This window comes from Mustela nivalis (assembly GCF_964662115.1).
Source record: "Mustela nivalis genome assembly, chromosome: 7".
NCBI lineage: Eukaryota > Metazoa > Chordata > Mammalia > Carnivora > Mustelidae > Mustela > Mustela nivalis.
Window position 1 is genome coordinate 87473031 of NC_139026.1, and position 18298 is coordinate 87491328.

Below are 18298 nucleotides of genomic sequence, written 5' to 3' on the forward strand. Positions count from 1 at the left end.
ACCTTCTTAGAAGAACTTACTAAGGAAATTACGTGGAGAAGGGGGATCTAAATGAAGAGATATTACATAAGTATAATGTGATAGTCTTACTACATTAGCTCAGAGACTTGAACCTTAACCTTTCCCTATTAGGAACTTTGGAAATTGTCCAGCAATTACAAAATGCAGGGACACTAATTCCTGGTTGACCAGGCATGTGGTAGGAGAGAAAAATCTGTTAATTGGTTTCTTTTACAGGTAGTGCCAGTGAAGTACTCAAAGAATGGACAGTAACAGGCAAGAAAAAGGTAAAAATGAATTAAATTTAAGACCTTAATATTGGCACTTGTATTATTAAAAAAATTTAGGCCCTGCAAAAATATTTGAAAGAAAAGATTTACATATGCAACTTCACTTCCTCTGGTTTAAAAAGTCTTGGGTGACACTGAAACACAGTTGTGTATGTAGAGTACCACACAGTCTCTTCCACATGATTTAAGGCTTGAACTCATGACCCTGAGATAGAGTCACATGCTCTGAAGACTGAGCCAGCCAGGCGTCCCTCTGTTCACTTTTCTTCAGTATTTTTTCTTTCTGTTCCTCAGACTCAACAATTTCCATTCTCCCATTTTCAGGTTCACCGGTTTTTTTTCTTGTGTCTGCTGAAATCTGCCTTTGACTCTTTTTAGTGAATTTTAAGATTTCAGTTACTCTACTTTTCAGCTCCAGTATTTCTTCATTAATTTCTTTTAGGTTTCCTATCTCTTTATTGATTCTTCATTTTGTTCATACTTTGTTTTCTTGATTTTTCTCTACATCTTATAGTTTTTTTTAGCAACTTTAAGAGAATTATTTCATTTTTATTTTAAGTTTTTATTTAAATTCCAGTTAGTTAACATGCAGTGTAATATTATTTTCAGGTGTACATATAGTGATGCAACACTCCATACAACACTCATGCTCATCACAAGGGCCCTCCTTCATCCACATCACCCATTTCACCCATCCCCCTCCCCCCTCCCTGCTGGTGACCAGCAGTTTGTTCTCTATAGTTAAGAGGAAGACAGTTATTTTAGTCTTTAAAGTATCTGCCAAGAGATCTTTTTCAGGGGGCAGTTTCTGTTGATTGTTTTTTGGTTTTGGTTTTGGTTTTTCCTTTAAATAGACCATACTTGTTTTTTGTGTGGTTTTTGTGCCTTGGGATTTTTTTTTGAAAACTGGACCTTTGAATCTAACAGTGTGGTAACTTTGGAAATCAGATTCTCCCCCTTCCTCAGGGTTTGCTTATTTTTTGTTATTGTTAGTTTCCTGGGGCACTGCTCTTTCTATTGCCCTGGAAGTCACTCAGCCAAAGAGGGTGGGGCTTGGAACAATGGGAGGAGGTGCGACAGCAATGATGCCTGCCTCTTTGTCTGCACTTCTGTGATCAAAAGCAGCAATCAGTGATTAGAGCACAGATCCCCAGTATTTGGAGGACAGGGTTCTCTTTGTCTACCCTGGCTCCCATAATTTGTGCAAGCTGCTCCAAGAACAGGTGCACAGCTGCCTGTCCCCTAGGGGAACTGCTTCTATAGTAGGAGCCGACACTAACTGAAATTAACCACAATTTACTGTCCAGGTCTTCACCTGCAAATTGCAAGCCTTCAATAGACTCCAGAGTTCCAAAATAGTTATATCAGACAGATTCTACCGTATAATTGTTGTCTAACAAGACAGATCACTGGTGCTTCCTCCTCTGTCATCTTCCCAGAGTCCTCTCCAGTGCAGTTTTAATTTCTGTCTCTTATTAGACTGAGGTTCCACTTCATTACGTAAGTTTCTGTCCTATACCAGTTTTTTCTATTGGGTTATTGTTTTCTTTGGTTTTTGTTAGACCTCTGTGTACATTTAATGTTTTGTATATACATTGGACATGGACTTCACATTTTTAAATTTATGTTTTGATTTTACTTATGGTAGGTTTTACCATACATAAATTTTTTATATTTATGTGTTTGAGTTCATCCAAGGCATTTTACATAGTTATTTTAGTCAGTAGCTCAAGATAGACAAAAATATGTTCAGTTTCTGGAAGAGCATATGAGAATTTGGTAACATTGGCTATCTTTGGTAACTAGAGTTACCACTCTGGATTGTTGGGGGGGGTGTCTTCTTTTTCTTTTCTTTTTTCCAAATTTTTAATAATCATTAGAACAAAAAGAAGAAAAGCAAACCCAAGCCTTCAGCAGAACCAAGTAACAGTATCCCAGATTCCAGTAAATCGGTTTCCATTCAAGAGGAACAGTCTGTGGCTTCTTCAGAGAAAGGTGGTATTAATGGTTACCATGTCAACGGTGCCATCAATGATACTGAGTCTGTGGACTCTCTCAGTGAGGGTATGGAGATACTTTCAATAGATGCCAGAGAATTGGAAGATCCTGAGTCTGCCACACCAGATATGCTGGATAGAACAGGTGAGTTTATTAACAGGTCTTTGAAAAGTTACATTCTGTTGAAAAATACAAGGGCTTCCTGGTTGAGAAAGCAGTCAAATTACATTCAATTTTAGCTTTTTACTATTTAGTTTTTGTTGCCTTTTATATGAAAGAGTCACATTTTGTACAGCTGATTGTTGAACAACATGGGTGTGTGAGTTCACTTATATGTGGATTTTTTTTTCAAAAAAATACAATACAGTACTGTAAATATATTTTCTCTTCCTAATGATTTTTCCTTTTTTTAAAAAATTTTTAATTTTTTAAATTTCTTTTCGGTGTACCAGAATTCATTGTTTTTGCACCACACCCAGTGCTCCATGTAGTATGTGCCCTAATGATTTTCTTAATAACATCTTCTTTTCTCTAGCTTACTTTATTTTAAGAATACAGGATATAATACATATAAAGCATAAAATATGTGTTTATCAACTGTTTATGTTATTGGTAAGGCTTCTGGTCAACATCAGTAGTCCATTAAGTTTTGAGAAAGTTGAAGTTTTAAAGATTTTCAACTGCAGGGAATGGTGGGGGTTAGTACCTCAATGCCCACATTGTTTAAGGGTCAACTGTAATTATCAAAGGCAAAGAAAAATACAATTTTTATTCCATTGTCTCGTATTTTAATTTTAGTTTAAGTCAGTCTTTTTTTTTTTAAGACTTCTATTTTATTTATTTGACAGACAGAGATCACAAGTAGGCAGAGAGACAGGCAGAGAGAGAGAAAGGGAAGCAGGCTCCCTGCTGAGCAGAGAGCCCGATGCTGGGCTCGATCCTAGGACCCTGGGACCATGACCTGAGCCAAAGGCAGAGGCTCCAACCCACTGAGCCACCCATGCGCCACCCCCCCGCCTTTTTTTTTTTTTTTTTAAGATTTTATTCGTCCATCTGGAAGAGAGAGAAAGCATGAGAGGGGGAAAGGTCAGAGGGAGAAGCAGACTTCCTGCCAAGCAGGGGACCTGATGCTGGACTTGATCCCGGGATTCCAGGATCATGACCTGAGCCAAAGGCAGTCGCTTAACCAACTGAGCTACCACCCAGGTGCCCAGTTTAAGTCAGTCTTTTTTTTTTTTTTTTTTTTTTTTTTTTTTTTAATTTATCTGACAGATCACAAGTAGGCAGAGAGGCAGGCAGAGAGAGAGGAGGAAGCAGGCTCCCTGCAGAGCAGAAAGCCCGATGTGGGGCTCGATCCCAGGACCCTGGGATCATGACCTGAGCCGAAGGCAGAGGCTTAACCCACTGAGCCACCCAGGTGCCCCCAGTTTAAGTCAGTCTTGTGGAAGACTTCCAATATAATAATCCCTTAGTAATTAGAGATTACAAAAGGTGACCTTGATTTTTTTTAATTGTGTAGTTACTAAGAAAATGATGAGTTGATGTCAGTGGTGTTATTCTAAGACAACACAGTGAGGAATATATAATAATAACTGTAATCCAATGGCTTTCATGAAAAGTAGACTGTCGGCTTTTATAGCCCCACATTTGTTTTCTAGTAAAGATTTAAGATTAGTATTGTAAATTCACATATCTTGCACATATTTTATTAACCATTTTGATGAATATTGGGAAGATATTGGGAATATCTTTTTAAATTTTTTTTTAAAGATTTATTTATTTGAGAGAGAGAGGGAATGCACACTTAGAAGAGGGGCAGAGGGAGCGGGAAAGAGACAGCTAAGCAGACTCTGTGCTGCGCGTGGAGCCCAACATGGGGCTCAAGCTCCTCACCCTGATATCAGGCTCTGAGCCGAAACCTAGAGCCAGATGCTTAACTAACTGCGCCACCCAAGTGCCCAAGAAAATCTCTTTTAAAATTGGTTTTTTAATTACTTGTTTGTTAATCCATTTCCCCTTGCTCTGTTGCTGCTAACCTTATTAATGTAATGACGATTTAAGAATTATCCTGTACTTCTTTGATGTTCTTTTATTGAGGAGTTTGCTCACGCACAGAGACTTAGAGAAAGATATAGCACCTATGCTGACGTCAAACAAAGCAAAAACAGTCAGTGGCTTCCTTTTTTTTTTCCTGAGCTGGCTCTTCTCTTATTTCCTCTTTGTCCTATTCCTAAAACTTTTAAAATTCTTTGTTCCCTGGAACAGTGTAAAACTCTTTTTTCCTTAACATAACTTACAGAAGCTATCAGAAATTATTAGTGCTATTGACTCTCTGCACTTCCTTGTGCCCAGAGCTACCAAGATACAGGGAACAAGCTAGCTTATCTCGCAATGGGTTAACACAGACTTGTCTTCATTCAGGACACAGCTTAGGGCTGAGCCAGACGCTCCAACTGCTTCTGCTCTTTGTTCTATTTTGTCAGTCGTTTTCATTCACGGCCTTTAAGAGGCATAGTTCTGCCTGGAACATTTTTACCTTTCTTGTTTGTTTATACTTAAGACTGCTTGATTGATATACCCCTAAATTTTACTCTAAACTACTGGCCTCTTTCTTTGACAGGGTCCATGCTGGAGAATGGCATCTCTGATTTTGAGCCCAAGTCTTTGGCTATGCAGTCTACCCAGAATTCTCAAAATAAGAATGCTGCCAGAACTCTTTCACGACTAACCACAACACCTCAGTTTGCAAATCTGGGGATGGAAGATGTTCCGCTCTCCTCCACCAACAAAAAGCTAGGTAAATCAGAAGCCTACCTTTGAGAAAAAACAAAACAAAAAAATCTAGTTTTGGCTAGTGAGGGCAGATCATCTCCTTCTTCCCACAGATAAGGTCTCAAAATGGTAGCAGGTAATACGTTTTCTGTTTTTTAGGCAGTAACTACCCCTGTCTAACTCTGTGTGCACAGTTGGAGTTTGATAGTATTTTAGATGTTGTGCAGTCTTGTTACAATGATGGGGATCCTTTTAGTGAATGAAAGTCAAACTCTACTGGTCAGGAATGACTTTTCTGGTAACATTAACTTGTTTATTTGCTTTACTGCAGCATTTTTGTACTGTTTCCTTCTTTTTTATCTCCTGGTTGACTTAACAGTAAAAAGCTCTGCCATCTCTGATATGACATTTTAAAAATATATTTTCATTTCTCTTCACAACTTCGCACTCTTGGTAATATCTGTCAGACTCAAGCTTTAAACAAGATCATTTTCTCTTAAGTAAGTACTCAGCATTGACTGGTGGTAGCTCTTTGCTTTTTTTCTTTTTTTAACTGTAATAATCATTTAAATAATCAGGCAGTTAATTAAACAGGTAGAGATGACAGCCTCTCTGAGTGTCACACATCTAAGCAAGGAAGGTGGTCTACTCCACAAAGAAACAGAAATGTAAAAGACACTTGTAACCTGTAGCTGTTCATTGAATTATTTATTCCACATGAGCTAAATTTAATTAGTGAAGCTTTCTTTTTGAATCTAGTATAACCTTCAGCTTGGTGCAGAAAAAGCACATCAAAAAGTATTCAGTCAAACAAAAAGAAAAGGATGAGGCTTGAAAGCTTTTAAGTAGATTTGGAAAGAAATCAAGAGGAATTTAAATACAAAATGGAAAATCTGTATCTTGGCACATTAAAAACTTAGATCCATGATTCCACCTATCAATTATACACATAACTTTGACATTGGTGAATGTAGAAAGGTCAGTAGAACTCTTAGAAACTGGTTGGAATGTGTTGAGTAGGTAAATATATTTCATCTTTATCTACAAAGTCGGCTTATCTACATATAATGTTTCAAATTGTACTACACAGAGAGAATTTTATTAATTCTACAGTGTCTACATGGTGAATTATATTCTACTGAGTCCTGTCACTTAGTTTTGAAACTTTGGTACATATTCAAATACAAATTTTTTTTAGCGTTTTTTCTTACTTTGTTTGATTTCATTTTGGATAGTTTTTGAAGTTGCTATCTTCAAATCCATTAATCTTTTTTTTTTTTTAACAGTTTCTAATCTGCTGTTAGTTCCATCCAGTGTATTTTTCATCTTGGACATTGTCTTTTCTTCATCTCTAAAGATTCAAATTGGGGTTTTTTAAAGTATCATCCGTGTCTCTCCTTAACATGTTTATGTTTTCCTCTATCTTCTCCACTGTATGGTATCTGATTACATTAGCTGTTTCGATGTCCATATTTACTTGATTCTATATCTGTGACATCTCTGCATATGCTTCTGTTCTTTGATTTTTCTCTTCGCTCTGGGTCATATTTGTCCCCCTCTTTGTATGCCTAGTAACCTTTTCTTGGATGCCAGACATGTGAATTTTTCTTTTTGATTGCTAGATATTTTTGTGTTTTATCTAAGTATTCTTTTTTTTTTTTTTTAAGATTTTATTTATTTAAGAGAGAGAGCACAAGTAGGGGGAGGAGGCAAAGAGAGAAGGAGAAGCACGTTCCCCACTGAGCAGGGAGCCGGACTTCAGGCTCCATCCCAGGACCCTGGGATCATGACCTGAACCGAAGTCAGACGTTTAGCAGGCAGAGCCAGCCAGGAGCCCTATTTAATTATTCTTATGATTTGTTTTGAGACTATTATTTGGTAACAGTCTGAGGCTTGCTTTTAAGCTTTGTTAGGTAGAACTAGAGTAGCCTTTAGAGATAATTTTTCCTCATTACAAAGGCAGTAGCCTTCCAAGTGCTCGACTGGTCCCCCATTCTGGTGGGTGTAAACAAGAACTATTTGTGATCTGGGCAAGGTCTGGGGATTGTTCTACCTATTCCTTTCCTTTGGTTCTTTTTCCTGTCTCAGTAGTTTTCTCACACTGATGCATTCAGAATCCTCTGTAGATCTCTACAGTTTTCTCATCTTTGTGTACCTTTCTCCTCCCCAGTATTCTGCCCTTAGAAATTCTCCCCACCTTGGCCTCCCCAGTTCTCCACTCTCCCCCCTCAATTCAGTATTAGGATTTCTCCTCCTTGCGCTGCAGCCTGGAAACTCTTGTGGCAGTAAGCTGGGGCAACCAGAGTCCTCACGTTTCTGTTTTCTCAGGGAAAAAGTACTTCCTAATGTCTGTTTTATGAGAACCAAGTTTCATATGTTTTTTACTGTGTGTATATGTTTAGTTGTTTAAGACAGGAGGATAAACCCAACTCCTATTACTCCATCTTGGCCAGGATACTGTTTTGGTCTTTTTTTTTTGGTTTTTTGTTTTTAATCTATGAAAACATCAATTTTTTTGTCGAGGAGTGTGGCCCCTTAGGGAATATTCTTAGTCCACCGACATTTGCTATGTTACATGCATGGGTGTCCATATTCATCTTTCAAGTTACCTGTGCTCCTTTTTTGTATTAATTCTTGGGGGTTTTTTCCCCAAGGTTCCAATATTGAAAAATCTGTGAAAGACCTCCAGCGCTGCACAGTATCTCTTGCACGGTATCGAGTTGTAGTTAAAGAAGAAATGGATGCTTCCATTAAGAAAATGAAACAAGCTTTTGCCGAGTTGCAGAGCTGGTAAGTTAAGTTGCCTTTGATCACAATGGCACAAAAAAGGTCACTTATGAAGATGCTCAGCCACTCGCCAGGTTCTTTAATTCCTGACTCTTAACTGTTCTAGATAGTAGGGAGGAACTTAGAAGTCCTGTGGTATATTTAGCTTTGGGCTTCATTCAGCTCCTTTGGGTCACAGTGCGAGAATGGGTGGTACAGAGAACTCATGTTCTAGGAATGGACCTGAGGTTGATAGTGTTCAGAAAGGGACAAATAGTTATAGAATAGATCATGTGTCCTAACTTTAGGGTCTGTCTCTTGTTGCAGGAACCTGCAACAAATGGCATGATGTTTTTTCTTGTTTGTTTATTTGTTTTTTGGTTTTGGGTTTTTAAAGATTTTACTCATTTATACAACAGAGAGATCACAAGTAGGCAGAGAGGCAGGCAGAGAGAGAGGGAAGCAGGCTCCCCACTGAATAGAGAGCCTGATGCGGGGCTCAATCCCAGGACTCTGAGATCATAACCTGAGCTGAAGGCAGAGGCCTAACCCACTGAGCCACCGAGGCGCCCCAATGACATGATGTTTTTGAACAAAGTTACAAAGTAGAGAAGATCTGTTTTTGCTTTCCTTCCTCCTGTCATCCTTCCTAATGCAGCCTGTCCAAATTGTCTCTTCCGTGCCTTATTACTAGTCATTGACTTGTTTTAATTTTGTGCTTTTCAAGCTGTGTTCTAAAAAATAGTCATATCTTAAAATATATTAATATGCTTTTGTAGGGGAAATAGGGTTTGGTAGCTAAAGAGATTTTAAAGTACTTTTTAAAACATTTGACTCTGGACTTTTTTTGTTTGTTTGTTTGTTTGTTTGTTTGTTTGTTTTTTTAATTTTATTCATTTGATAGGCAGAGAGGTAAGCAGAAGGAGAGGAAGAGAAGGAAGCAGGGCCCCTGCTGAGCAGAAAGCCTGATGCGGGGCTCCATCCCAGTCCCCTGGGATCATGACCTGAGCCAAAGGCAGAGGCTTTAACCCACTGAGCCACCCAGGCGCCCCTTTCTTTCTTTCTTTCTTTTTAAGATTTTATTTATTTATTTGACAGACAGAGACCACAAGTAGGCAGAGAGGCAGGCGGGGGTGGGGGGTGGGAAGCAGGCTCCCCCCCTGAGAACCTGATGTGGGGCTTGATTCCAGGACCCTGAGATCATGACCTGAGCTGAAGGTAGAGGCTTAACCCACTGAGCCACCCAGGCGCCCCTGACTAATGGACTTCTTCAGTGCTTTTCCAATGCTGATGTGCACTGCAAATCTACAAGAGGAAGCTATATATCGTGCCGTTTCCCAAGTGTATTTGCGTATAGAATCTTTGAGGGGTAGAAGTGTATTCTAATGTTTTTGAATACTGAAGCTGTTTTAACTATCATATAGTAAGGTGTTAACTAATACTGAAACCCTAACTCCTTCCCAGTATTTGTATTTTATAAGGAACTTTTTTGAAAATAGAAAAGCCCTGGGATGCCTGCATGGCTCAGTAAGTTGAACCTCTGCCTTTGGCTCAGATCGTGATCTCAGGGTCCTGGGATCAAGTCCCACGTCGGGCTCTCTGCTCAGTGGGGAGCCTGCTTCCTCCTCTCTCTGCCTACTTGTGATTTCTCTCTCTGTCAAATAGGTTAAGTGAAATCTCTTAAAAGAAAGAAAGAAAGAAAGAAAGAAAGAAAGAAAGAAAGAAAGAAAGAAAGAGAAAATAGAAAAGCCCTGAGGACCAAATTCAGTAAAGCAGTGGAAAGACAAGCAGCTAGGTTGATGTTTGGAGTTTTAAGACTGTCTGCTCTGCTGCTTTGTAAAACCCACCTAGATCTGAAATGTGAGAGGAAGGGTTCGTGAGTACAGAGAACCTACCCCCCTCTTCCTCCCAACCCTCCATTTTTTCTTTTTCTGTGGTAGTAGTCAGCCATGTCTCTGTTCATAAACTTAGTTTCGTGCCACAGGAAACAAGAGATAGGTGGAGTGGAGCTAGCCTCAGTCCTCCTGTGGGATTGAAGAGGGGGTGAATTAATGAAGATAAGCCTCCGTAAAGTTGCTGACACCTACTTTTATCATATGAAAAATGTAGAATGGTCCACTAAATAAATCATCATAAAGTCCTTCAAGATAGATAATTCATCTGCTAGTCTACCCATCCTTTGTCCCGAATCCTGAGTTTTCCCTTTCAGGCTTTATAGCTAGAAACTTAATGCCATATCTTCTGTTTTTCTTTTTACGTACATGTTTATTTCAGCCAAATTACTTGTCTCAAGACTTAACATTCACATTTCCTCTTCCGTATAATTGTTAATGCCACTTTTCTATCCTAATATGTTCTTCTATATCTTCATACTTCTCTCAATCTAACCAGTTCTCTCAAACTTAAATTTAGCTCTAACTTCTTCTGGAAATATTTCTAGGTAATTGGTTTCTACTCTTTCTGATCCTTCTGGGAGGAAGCATCATGTCCTTTGCCCTGGATTATTATCATATCGGATTTTATTGACTCATTTTGAAATGAATAAAGAACTAAGAGTAGGTCATCACAACTTTGCCTTGATAAGATTCTGGTCTCCATGATTGTTAGCTTACTGATTGCTTAGCCACAGGATCTGATTCTATTCAGGAACAGCCTGAACCAGGAAACACAGTTCCGGGAGAGAGATTTGTGAGTTCCTGTTGACTTGGAACCCAGCCAGGGGGAGCCTCCTTCAATAAGTGACAAATGAAATGGTTTCCTGCCTGGGAACTGTGTATTTAGGATTGATTAGCAGACGTGGCAACCAGGTCAATTTAACTTGAGGAAAGAGATTTATCTGCCCTTTCCTGCTGGTGCCCTTCTCTCTGGCTGATTGGGTTTTATAGTACTACCTTATTTCAGTGCCCCTTGTAGTTATGACTTCAAGACATAATTGGCAGGTGAGCTAACTCCATTTGGCACCAAACCAGAGCTTGGAGTTAATGTCACTTAGGAAGAGTCATTTTTTTGTGTGTTGGTTATAGTATAAAAGAAAAGCAAAGTATTTTAGCAAATTTGCAACAGTAAGATTACATTACCCCTGAAGGGACACTGAGGGAATTATATAGATAACTGCTTTCATTTTGGGGCCAAATGAAAGCTGACACATACCTGTAGGAAGGTAAAGTCAGAGGCTTTCTAGTATGTAAAACTTAAAATCATCTCTAGACTCAAGTTTACTTTTCTTGTTCATTCATAAAATATGTCTGACTTACATTGTTGGAGCTGATAGTTGACTTAAGTTTATGGCTATTTAGGAATAGGATATGGAATGGAACATGAAGCTAAAGTGGATAAATTCTTTTGGACAGTTGTCATATAATGTGTAGGTGAAAATGCCAACAGGAGACCCACTCAACTTGTCTTTTAAATGAAAACTTCTATTTTATTAAAAATCAAAACATACTCATCTAAAAGGAGAAAATGCATAAGAAATTTAAAATTTTATAACTCCTCAAGTCATTGTAAGTTTTTGCTTAAGATGGGACTAGCTGATTCCTCATTCATCTTAGAAAAATTACTTGCTTTTATTTGAACTTCCTTTCTCCTCTCATATTAATCTTCCAGTAGTCTTACCTAAGGCTTTTAGATGCTTAAATCTAAAGTCCATTTAAGATGGTGGAAACTTAGGTATCATTTTATGAACCAAACCATTTTCAAAAATGTCTAAAAAGCATAGAAATAAAGGAATGGGCTAATGTAATAATGTGTTACCAAAAAGATGTCCATACCACTCCATAAGTTTAAATTATTCTTCAGTTTTTGCATGTTTAGTACATTGGTAGCTTATTTCTACGAGTACTTGGCCTGCATGGTTTTCGATGTTCTTTAATTTAAAATTTTAACTCTTTAACCATCTGTGAAAATAACTAGTCACATATGAAAATTATAGTTTACCAAACATATTCAGTCATATATGATTTATTTATCTGGATTTCTATCCTGCAAAGTAGAAATTTTAAATTCAACCTGCTGTTTATAAGGGATTTGAATCTTAGGTTAAGCAGTTTGTCTAACTTGACATCATAAGTTGCAGACTCAGTGTTCGGATCTCTGTATTCTGACTCCCAGTAACCTGTGATTATCATCCCATCTACCACTGATAGTCCACTTCTCACTAAAGCTTGGGAAGAATGCTAGAGACTTGATACTTATCACATATATTATTTCCTTCTCAGCTTTTTTTTTTAAGATTTTATTTATTTATTTGATAGACAGATCCCAAGTGGGCAGAGAGGCAGGCAGAGACAGAGGAGGAAGCAGGCTCTGAGCAGAGAACCCGATGTGGGGCTCGATCCCAGGACCTTGAGATCATGACCTGAGCCAAAGGCAGAGGCTTTAACCCGCTGAGCCACCCAGGCGCCCGCCCTTCTCAGCTTTTATAAAGACTATGTGATAGAGGAAACTTAGGGACTAAGAAATTCCGTCATTATGGAATAGGGTTCGAATGAGGAAGACCAAGATTTTGACTGAGCCTGTTAAAGCCTTTTTAAGTATTTTTTCAGTTAAATAAAATAAATCTATGAGAATATTCCATCCAAATATTACTTTGTAATTCAGAAGTCCTAAATCACTCTTCTTAAGTCACCAAATGGAATGACTTGTGATTCACATATCCTTCAGTTCGGATCCTAGTTGTGGGGAAAATATGAAGATTCAAGGAAAGGTAACTATGGAGTAGGGTTAATTAGAAAAGATTTCTAAAAGGAAGTGAATCATTATCAAGCTTTGAATGACAGATAGGGTTTTTTTTTAAGATTTTATTTATTTGAGAGAGAGTACGTGTCGGGGGAGCAGAGGGAGAGGGAGAAGCAGACTGCTCATTGAGCAGGCAGCCTGATGTGGGGTGGGGCTCAATCCCAGGACCCTGGGATCATGACCTGAGCTGAAGGCAGATGCTTAACTTACTGAGCCACCCAGGCGCCCTCAGATAGGATTTAGACTGGCAGAAAGGAAGGGACTAGAACACTGCATTTAGGAAGCCTGATCTAAGCAGAGGCACAGAAGGGACATGTAGAGACTATCTTGTAGCTACAGCTCAGGGGGCAGTAGTTGAAAGTAATAAGGGATGAATTCAGAGACCAAGGTAAAATGAGAGCATTTGATGAAGGAATCTGAATTTTGTGTTTCTTTTTTTTCTTTAAACTTCCATGATTCCTTTTTTTTTTCTTTTTTAAGATCTTACTTATTTTTTTGACGGATAGAGATCAGAAGTAGGCAGAGAGGCAGGCAGAGGGAGAGGGGGAAGCAGGTTCCCTGCGGAACAAAGAGCCCAATGCGGGGCTTGACCCCAGGACCTTGAGATCGTGACCTGAGCCAAAGGCAGAGGCTTAACCCACTGAGCCACCCAGGCGCCCCTTCCGTGATTCTTTCTTAGTTTACTGTATATCCCATCATTATAACAGTTTTTAAAAATAGAAGTAAAAGTCCTATAACTCTACCAACTTAAGACATAATTAATTTATTTTCTGTGTTCCCTTGTGTTGCCCATTTACACGTATACATAATCTTAATAATTGTAATCATGTGAGCATAATTTTGTAACATTCTTTTCACTTAAAGTTATCTTTGATTCACATCTCTATAACTGCCTACGCTATGCTAGTGTATACGTGTGTTCATTTAAGAATTTCGAACAATGGATCTGGAAAGAATAGGGATCTACCAAAGTTAATATGAAAGCATTTTGCTAAGGGGGGAGATATTCTGCTGAAACCAAGGAATCAAGATGAGTACAGAAATTAGAATAATAATTGCTGCTGCCATTTATTGAGCCGTTATTGTATGTCAGAAGCTTTTATGCATATATCCCTAATCTGTATAATAATATCACTTGGAGTATTATGCACATTTTATAGATGAGAAAGGTTGGGCACAGAAAAATATAATCTGCCCGAAGTCATACTTGGTATTAAGTGACACTTTTTTTTTTTTTTTAAGATTTTATTTATTTATTTATTTGACAGAGAGAAATCACAAGTAGACGGAGAGGCAGGCAGAGAGAGAGAGAGAGGGAAGCAGGCTCCCTGCCGAGCAGAGAGCCCGATGCGGGACTCGATCCCAGGACCCTGAGATCATGACCTGAGCCGAAGGCAGCGGCTCAACCACTGAGCCACCCAGGCACCCTAAGTGACACTTTTCTACTATACCCTGCTTCCTTATTCTGTGTCTCACCAGGTTTCTCTGTTTGCTTTTATTTTTCAGCCTTTGCTGTCCTAGGCTATACCTGTCTCCCTTTAGACATTGCTATCATAATTTGAGAGAGAGGATTTAAAAAAAAAAACGACAACCATACTGTTTCACATGAGGATTTAGTCAGCTACTAGCTAGATGGCTTAACACCCTAACATTCTTCCTTACCAACCAGAAACATGAACAGTAAACTAGTAGTCACTAATCTAGTTTGCTACTGGTTCTTTTTTCCTAAATATATTGTAGAGTATCATCGAGTTATATGGTCTGTACTTACTACTTTAGAATTGAGATACTTTTTACCACTGGAAAGGAGCAGGAAGAAAAATTACCCTTTGAGATCCTGTTACAGACAAACAGCTTATATTCACATCCTGACTTCTTTTTTTTTTTTTTTTAAGATTTTATTTATTTATTTGACAGAAATCACAAGTAGGCAGAGAGAGAGGAGGAAGCAGGCTCCCTGCTGAGCAGAGAGCCAGATGTGGGGCTCCATCCCAGGACCCTGAGATCTTGACCTGAGCCAAAGGCAGAGGCTTTAACCCACTGAGCCACCCAGGCGCCCCATATCCTGACTTCTTAAAAGCCACTTCAGACTGTTGAAATATGAAATCTCATGTCTACTTGCTTTGTAAAGGACTCCTGGCAAAGAGGAACACACCAAATTTGATTTAGTAAGCTAGTTCTTTCAATTAATTTTAACCTCTTTCATTCAACCCAGTGGGATGACCTGGCTACCTAACTGGGGCTTTTTGTTTCGTTCTGAGCTCACATATGGTGCTTGGGAATATGGGGCTCTCCAAAACCTATGAAACATAATTGATTTTCTGCTAATAAAAACTCTCTTGATTGTTTTTATGAGAAGGAAGTGTCTTTGGAGAAATAAAGATGTTTGCTTTGACTTTGCTTAGGTTTCTGCCTTGATTGGCTGGTGGAGTGAGAATAAACAAGTTCTAGGTTTTCAGCAAATGTAGTCAAGTACAAATATTTTCTAACATTACTGAGTGGTTTAGAGTATTGTTCCTTAAAATGATTAGCTATGGAATTGCCAGAAATGTGTTTCGTTATAACATTGTTTTCTAACGTAACAACCATAAGCAAATGATATTTAACATTTTTTTAGTACCAAGGAATATCAAAGGCAGTAGCTAGAATCAGTAATCTACATGTTAGATATATTAACCAAAGAGCTTGCTTCAGATGATGGGCATACAATATATGTGAGAGGTATGAATGGCAATACTACAGGAAAAACTATTCTGAGCAACTAAAGAAATTACATAAAAGCCTTAGAATATTTAGAATAAATTGAGCAAATGGGAAGATAGTGAAAGTCTTGCTAAGGAGGGAAGGAGATACAGAACTTCAGACATTCACCAGTCTTTTCCTTTAGTGACAGTGACAAGTCATCTAAAACCATTTTTCGTGATTGAAGAAGACATGGAAGCTCTCTACACTGTTAGGAGGCTCAGGCTTAATAAGACCTACTGTCTTTCTAAACAAAGTTCCAGCCGTATTCAGCTGAGTTTTGTTAGCATTTTCAGAATCGAGTGTATCTGATGCTTATTTTGGGGTGTTAACATTCAAGAGAACCTTGAGAGAACAGTTGCAAACTCAGTGCCCTCCTGTATTGGCAGGAGCAAGGTAACAAAGTCTGGCCTTCTGGATGAGCCTTTCAGCAGTCTCTGAGAGGACTCATCGCTTGCAGTAAGGCCTCTAAACTATTCCCTCAAACCACAGGGACTTTTGAATTCTTGGCTACAGAGCTATCCAGGGACTACCGTTTAGCTTAAGAACAGATGAAAAGCTTGAGGTTAAGTTTTCACATTGTTAGGAAGCTGTATAGTTAATTGTAAAAAAAAAAAAAAGCCTCTGCCATTTATCTTTATGCTTAACATACTTTCCACTTTTGGGCTCTTCCCACCTTCTCTGTTTGGTGATACACATATTTCTCCAACATTTTTTTTTTTTTTTTAAGATTTTATTTGGGGCACCTGGGTGGCTCAGTGGGTTAAGCCTCTCCCTTTGGCTCAGGTTATGATCCCAGGGTCCTGGGATCGAGTCCCGCATTGGGCTCTCTCTGTTCAGCAGGGAGCCTGCTTCCTCCTCTCTCTCTGCCTGCATCTCTGCCTACTTGTGATCTCTCTCTGTCAAATAAATAAATAAAAATCTTAAAAAAAAAAAGATTTTATTTATTTATTTGAAAGAGAGTGCAAGTGAGAAAGCACAAGCAGGGGGAGCCACAGAGGCAGAGAGAGAAGCAGGCTTCCCATAGAGCAGGTTGTCTACAGGGGCTCAATCCCAGGACCCTGGGATCATGACCTAAGTCGAAGGCAGCTGCCTACCCAACTGAGCCACCCAGGCACCCCCTCCCCAACTTTTTATTATGAAAACTTTCAAAGATACAAAAAAGATAAAAGGATAGTACTGCGTGTGTGTGTGTGTGTGTGTGTTGTGTTTTGGTGGAAACTCCTGGAAGTTGCAGGCATCATGACATGTCACCTCTAAATGCTTTAGCATAGGTGACCTAAACACGTGGTCATTCTACAGTACAGTACTGCAGTACATCATGTGGATGTCCTTTTAACAAGAAAGATGTTATTATGTTGTCTTGTATCCGTCTCAGTCTGTCTGTGGTGATGCTATCAGCTGGGAGCGCCTGGGGGGGTGCACTCACCTCGGTCCCACATTACTTGTGATGAGCCTGTATTTGAGCTCATACTGTGACTGGATCAGCCCTGGTGGTTATGATCGCAAGACACACCTCAGCAACAGCCATCAGGGAACTTTGAAAAAACCCAAGGTTTATCACTTACATGCCCTAGAGGGTACACAACACGCCCCAGGCCACAACAAGGGGTGCTTCAACAGGGCACAGATTGGGGTTAACAGTAGGCTGCCTAAGGTTTTTGTGGGTTCACTCTTGGTGAACTGAAAACGTAAGAGCAAGAATTAAAGGGTGGGAAGGGAAAAGTAGGGTCCCTCGGGGCTTTCTAAAAGAGAGACTTCCTGTGTGGGGCAGCCTGGATGTTGTATGTAGCTGGCAGTCTTGTTTATTTGAGATGTCTTTGCCATGGAGTCTCAAAAGCTTAAGTTCAGGCACTTACGTTATAATCAGAAAAGCTAACTGTCGGGCATTTATATTTTCACATTTGTTCATTTTTATATCTTTTTTTTTTTAAGATTTTATTTGTTTATTTGACAGACAGAGATCACAAGTAGGCAGAGAGGCAGGCAGAGAGAGAGAGAGGGAAGCAGGCTCCCCGCCAAGCAGAGAGCCCGACGTGGTACTCGATCTCAGGACCCTGAGATCATGACCTGAGCCGAAGGCAGCGGCTTAACCCACTGAGCAACCCAGGCGCCCCTGTTCATTTTTATATCTTAAAGACTAGTGGAAAATGTAAGGAAACTTGGAATTTGTATCAGGCTTTTTTCTGAGACAGGGTCCCAGCAGCTTCAATGAATGAATAGATTCCTCTGTCTGATTCTCGGCTGCCATCGCAGGACCTCTCAGTACATGTGATCAGTAGATGGCGAGACACTACAAACGACAAACAAGGAATAGCAGCGCCCACTGCTTTTCAGTGAGGGGGGCTTCTGGCATGAAAAAGTTAAACTTTTTTTTTAATGATGAGTTTGGATGGCTGTCCATGCAACTGCCTCTGAATTTCTTACAATCATCAGTGAGTCAGTTGGAAAACAGAGTTTATTTAAATGGATACTCGTCATTCCTGCAAGGGAAAAAAAGAAAGCCCACACAATGTACTTCCTAGCTCCTACTACCACAGAAATTCTGACTGTTACGGTGCAGAACTTTTTTCCTGCTAAACGCATCACATGATATTCTGCTTTTTCATAATAACGATTGTAAGCTGCAAAAAGCTTACTTGTTTGCTGAAGTCTTTTAATAAATATTTTACAAGCTTTGCCAGAGACAGATTTGTCATCTGGTGGACACAGTGTCTGCATCTTAAGGTGATTCAGCAACAGAAAAGAGGTGGTATCAAAACTGAGGCCTGGCAGCTCCTGTCCGTGGTGCTTTTGTTTTGCTTTTAGGTATTCCCAATGCTGCTAGGGCTCTTGGAGCAAGACACCGCCAAGGTGTGGGAAATGCTTTCTTAGCAGAGTACTGCTGCCCTACAATGGTTGCATCTACTCTCCAGTCTGGGGCTTTTGGATTAATATGCCAACCAAATTTATTTCATTACAAGTCTGTTTATTAACATCACATGTAATGGTGA

At 39.4% G+C, this 18298-nt stretch overlaps 1 protein-coding gene and 1 long non-coding RNA gene across 7 annotated transcripts in view; one reads left to right on the forward strand and one right to left on the reverse strand.

Annotated features, from left to right (window-relative positions):
* SPATS2 (spermatogenesis associated serine rich 2) overlaps positions 1–18298 on the forward strand; it is a 143040-nt gene that overhangs the window by 111869 nt on the left and 12873 nt on the right. For both annotated transcript variants that reach the window (XM_082741196.1, XM_082741197.1), the window contains 4 exons: positions 238–287; positions 2171–2432; positions 4909–5085; positions 7715–7850. In XM_082741196.1, the coding sequence (XP_082597322.1) occupies positions 238–287; positions 2171–2432; positions 4909–5085; positions 7715–7850 (625 nt within the window). The remainder of the gene's footprint in view (positions 1–237; positions 288–2170; positions 2433–4908; positions 5086–7714; positions 7851–18298) is intronic.
* LOC309869704 overlaps positions 1–18298 on the reverse strand; it is a 102889-nt gene that overhangs the window by 61775 nt on the left and 22816 nt on the right. Inside the window, exon 5 of one of the 5 annotated variants that reach the window (XR_014314330.1) lies at positions 9541–9850. The exons of the other annotated variants lie outside the window; for them this stretch is intronic. This is a non-coding gene — a long non-coding RNA (uncharacterized lncRNA). Of the gene's footprint in view, positions 1–9540; positions 9851–18298 lie in introns of those variants that run through there. 5 annotated transcript variants of the gene reach the window in all.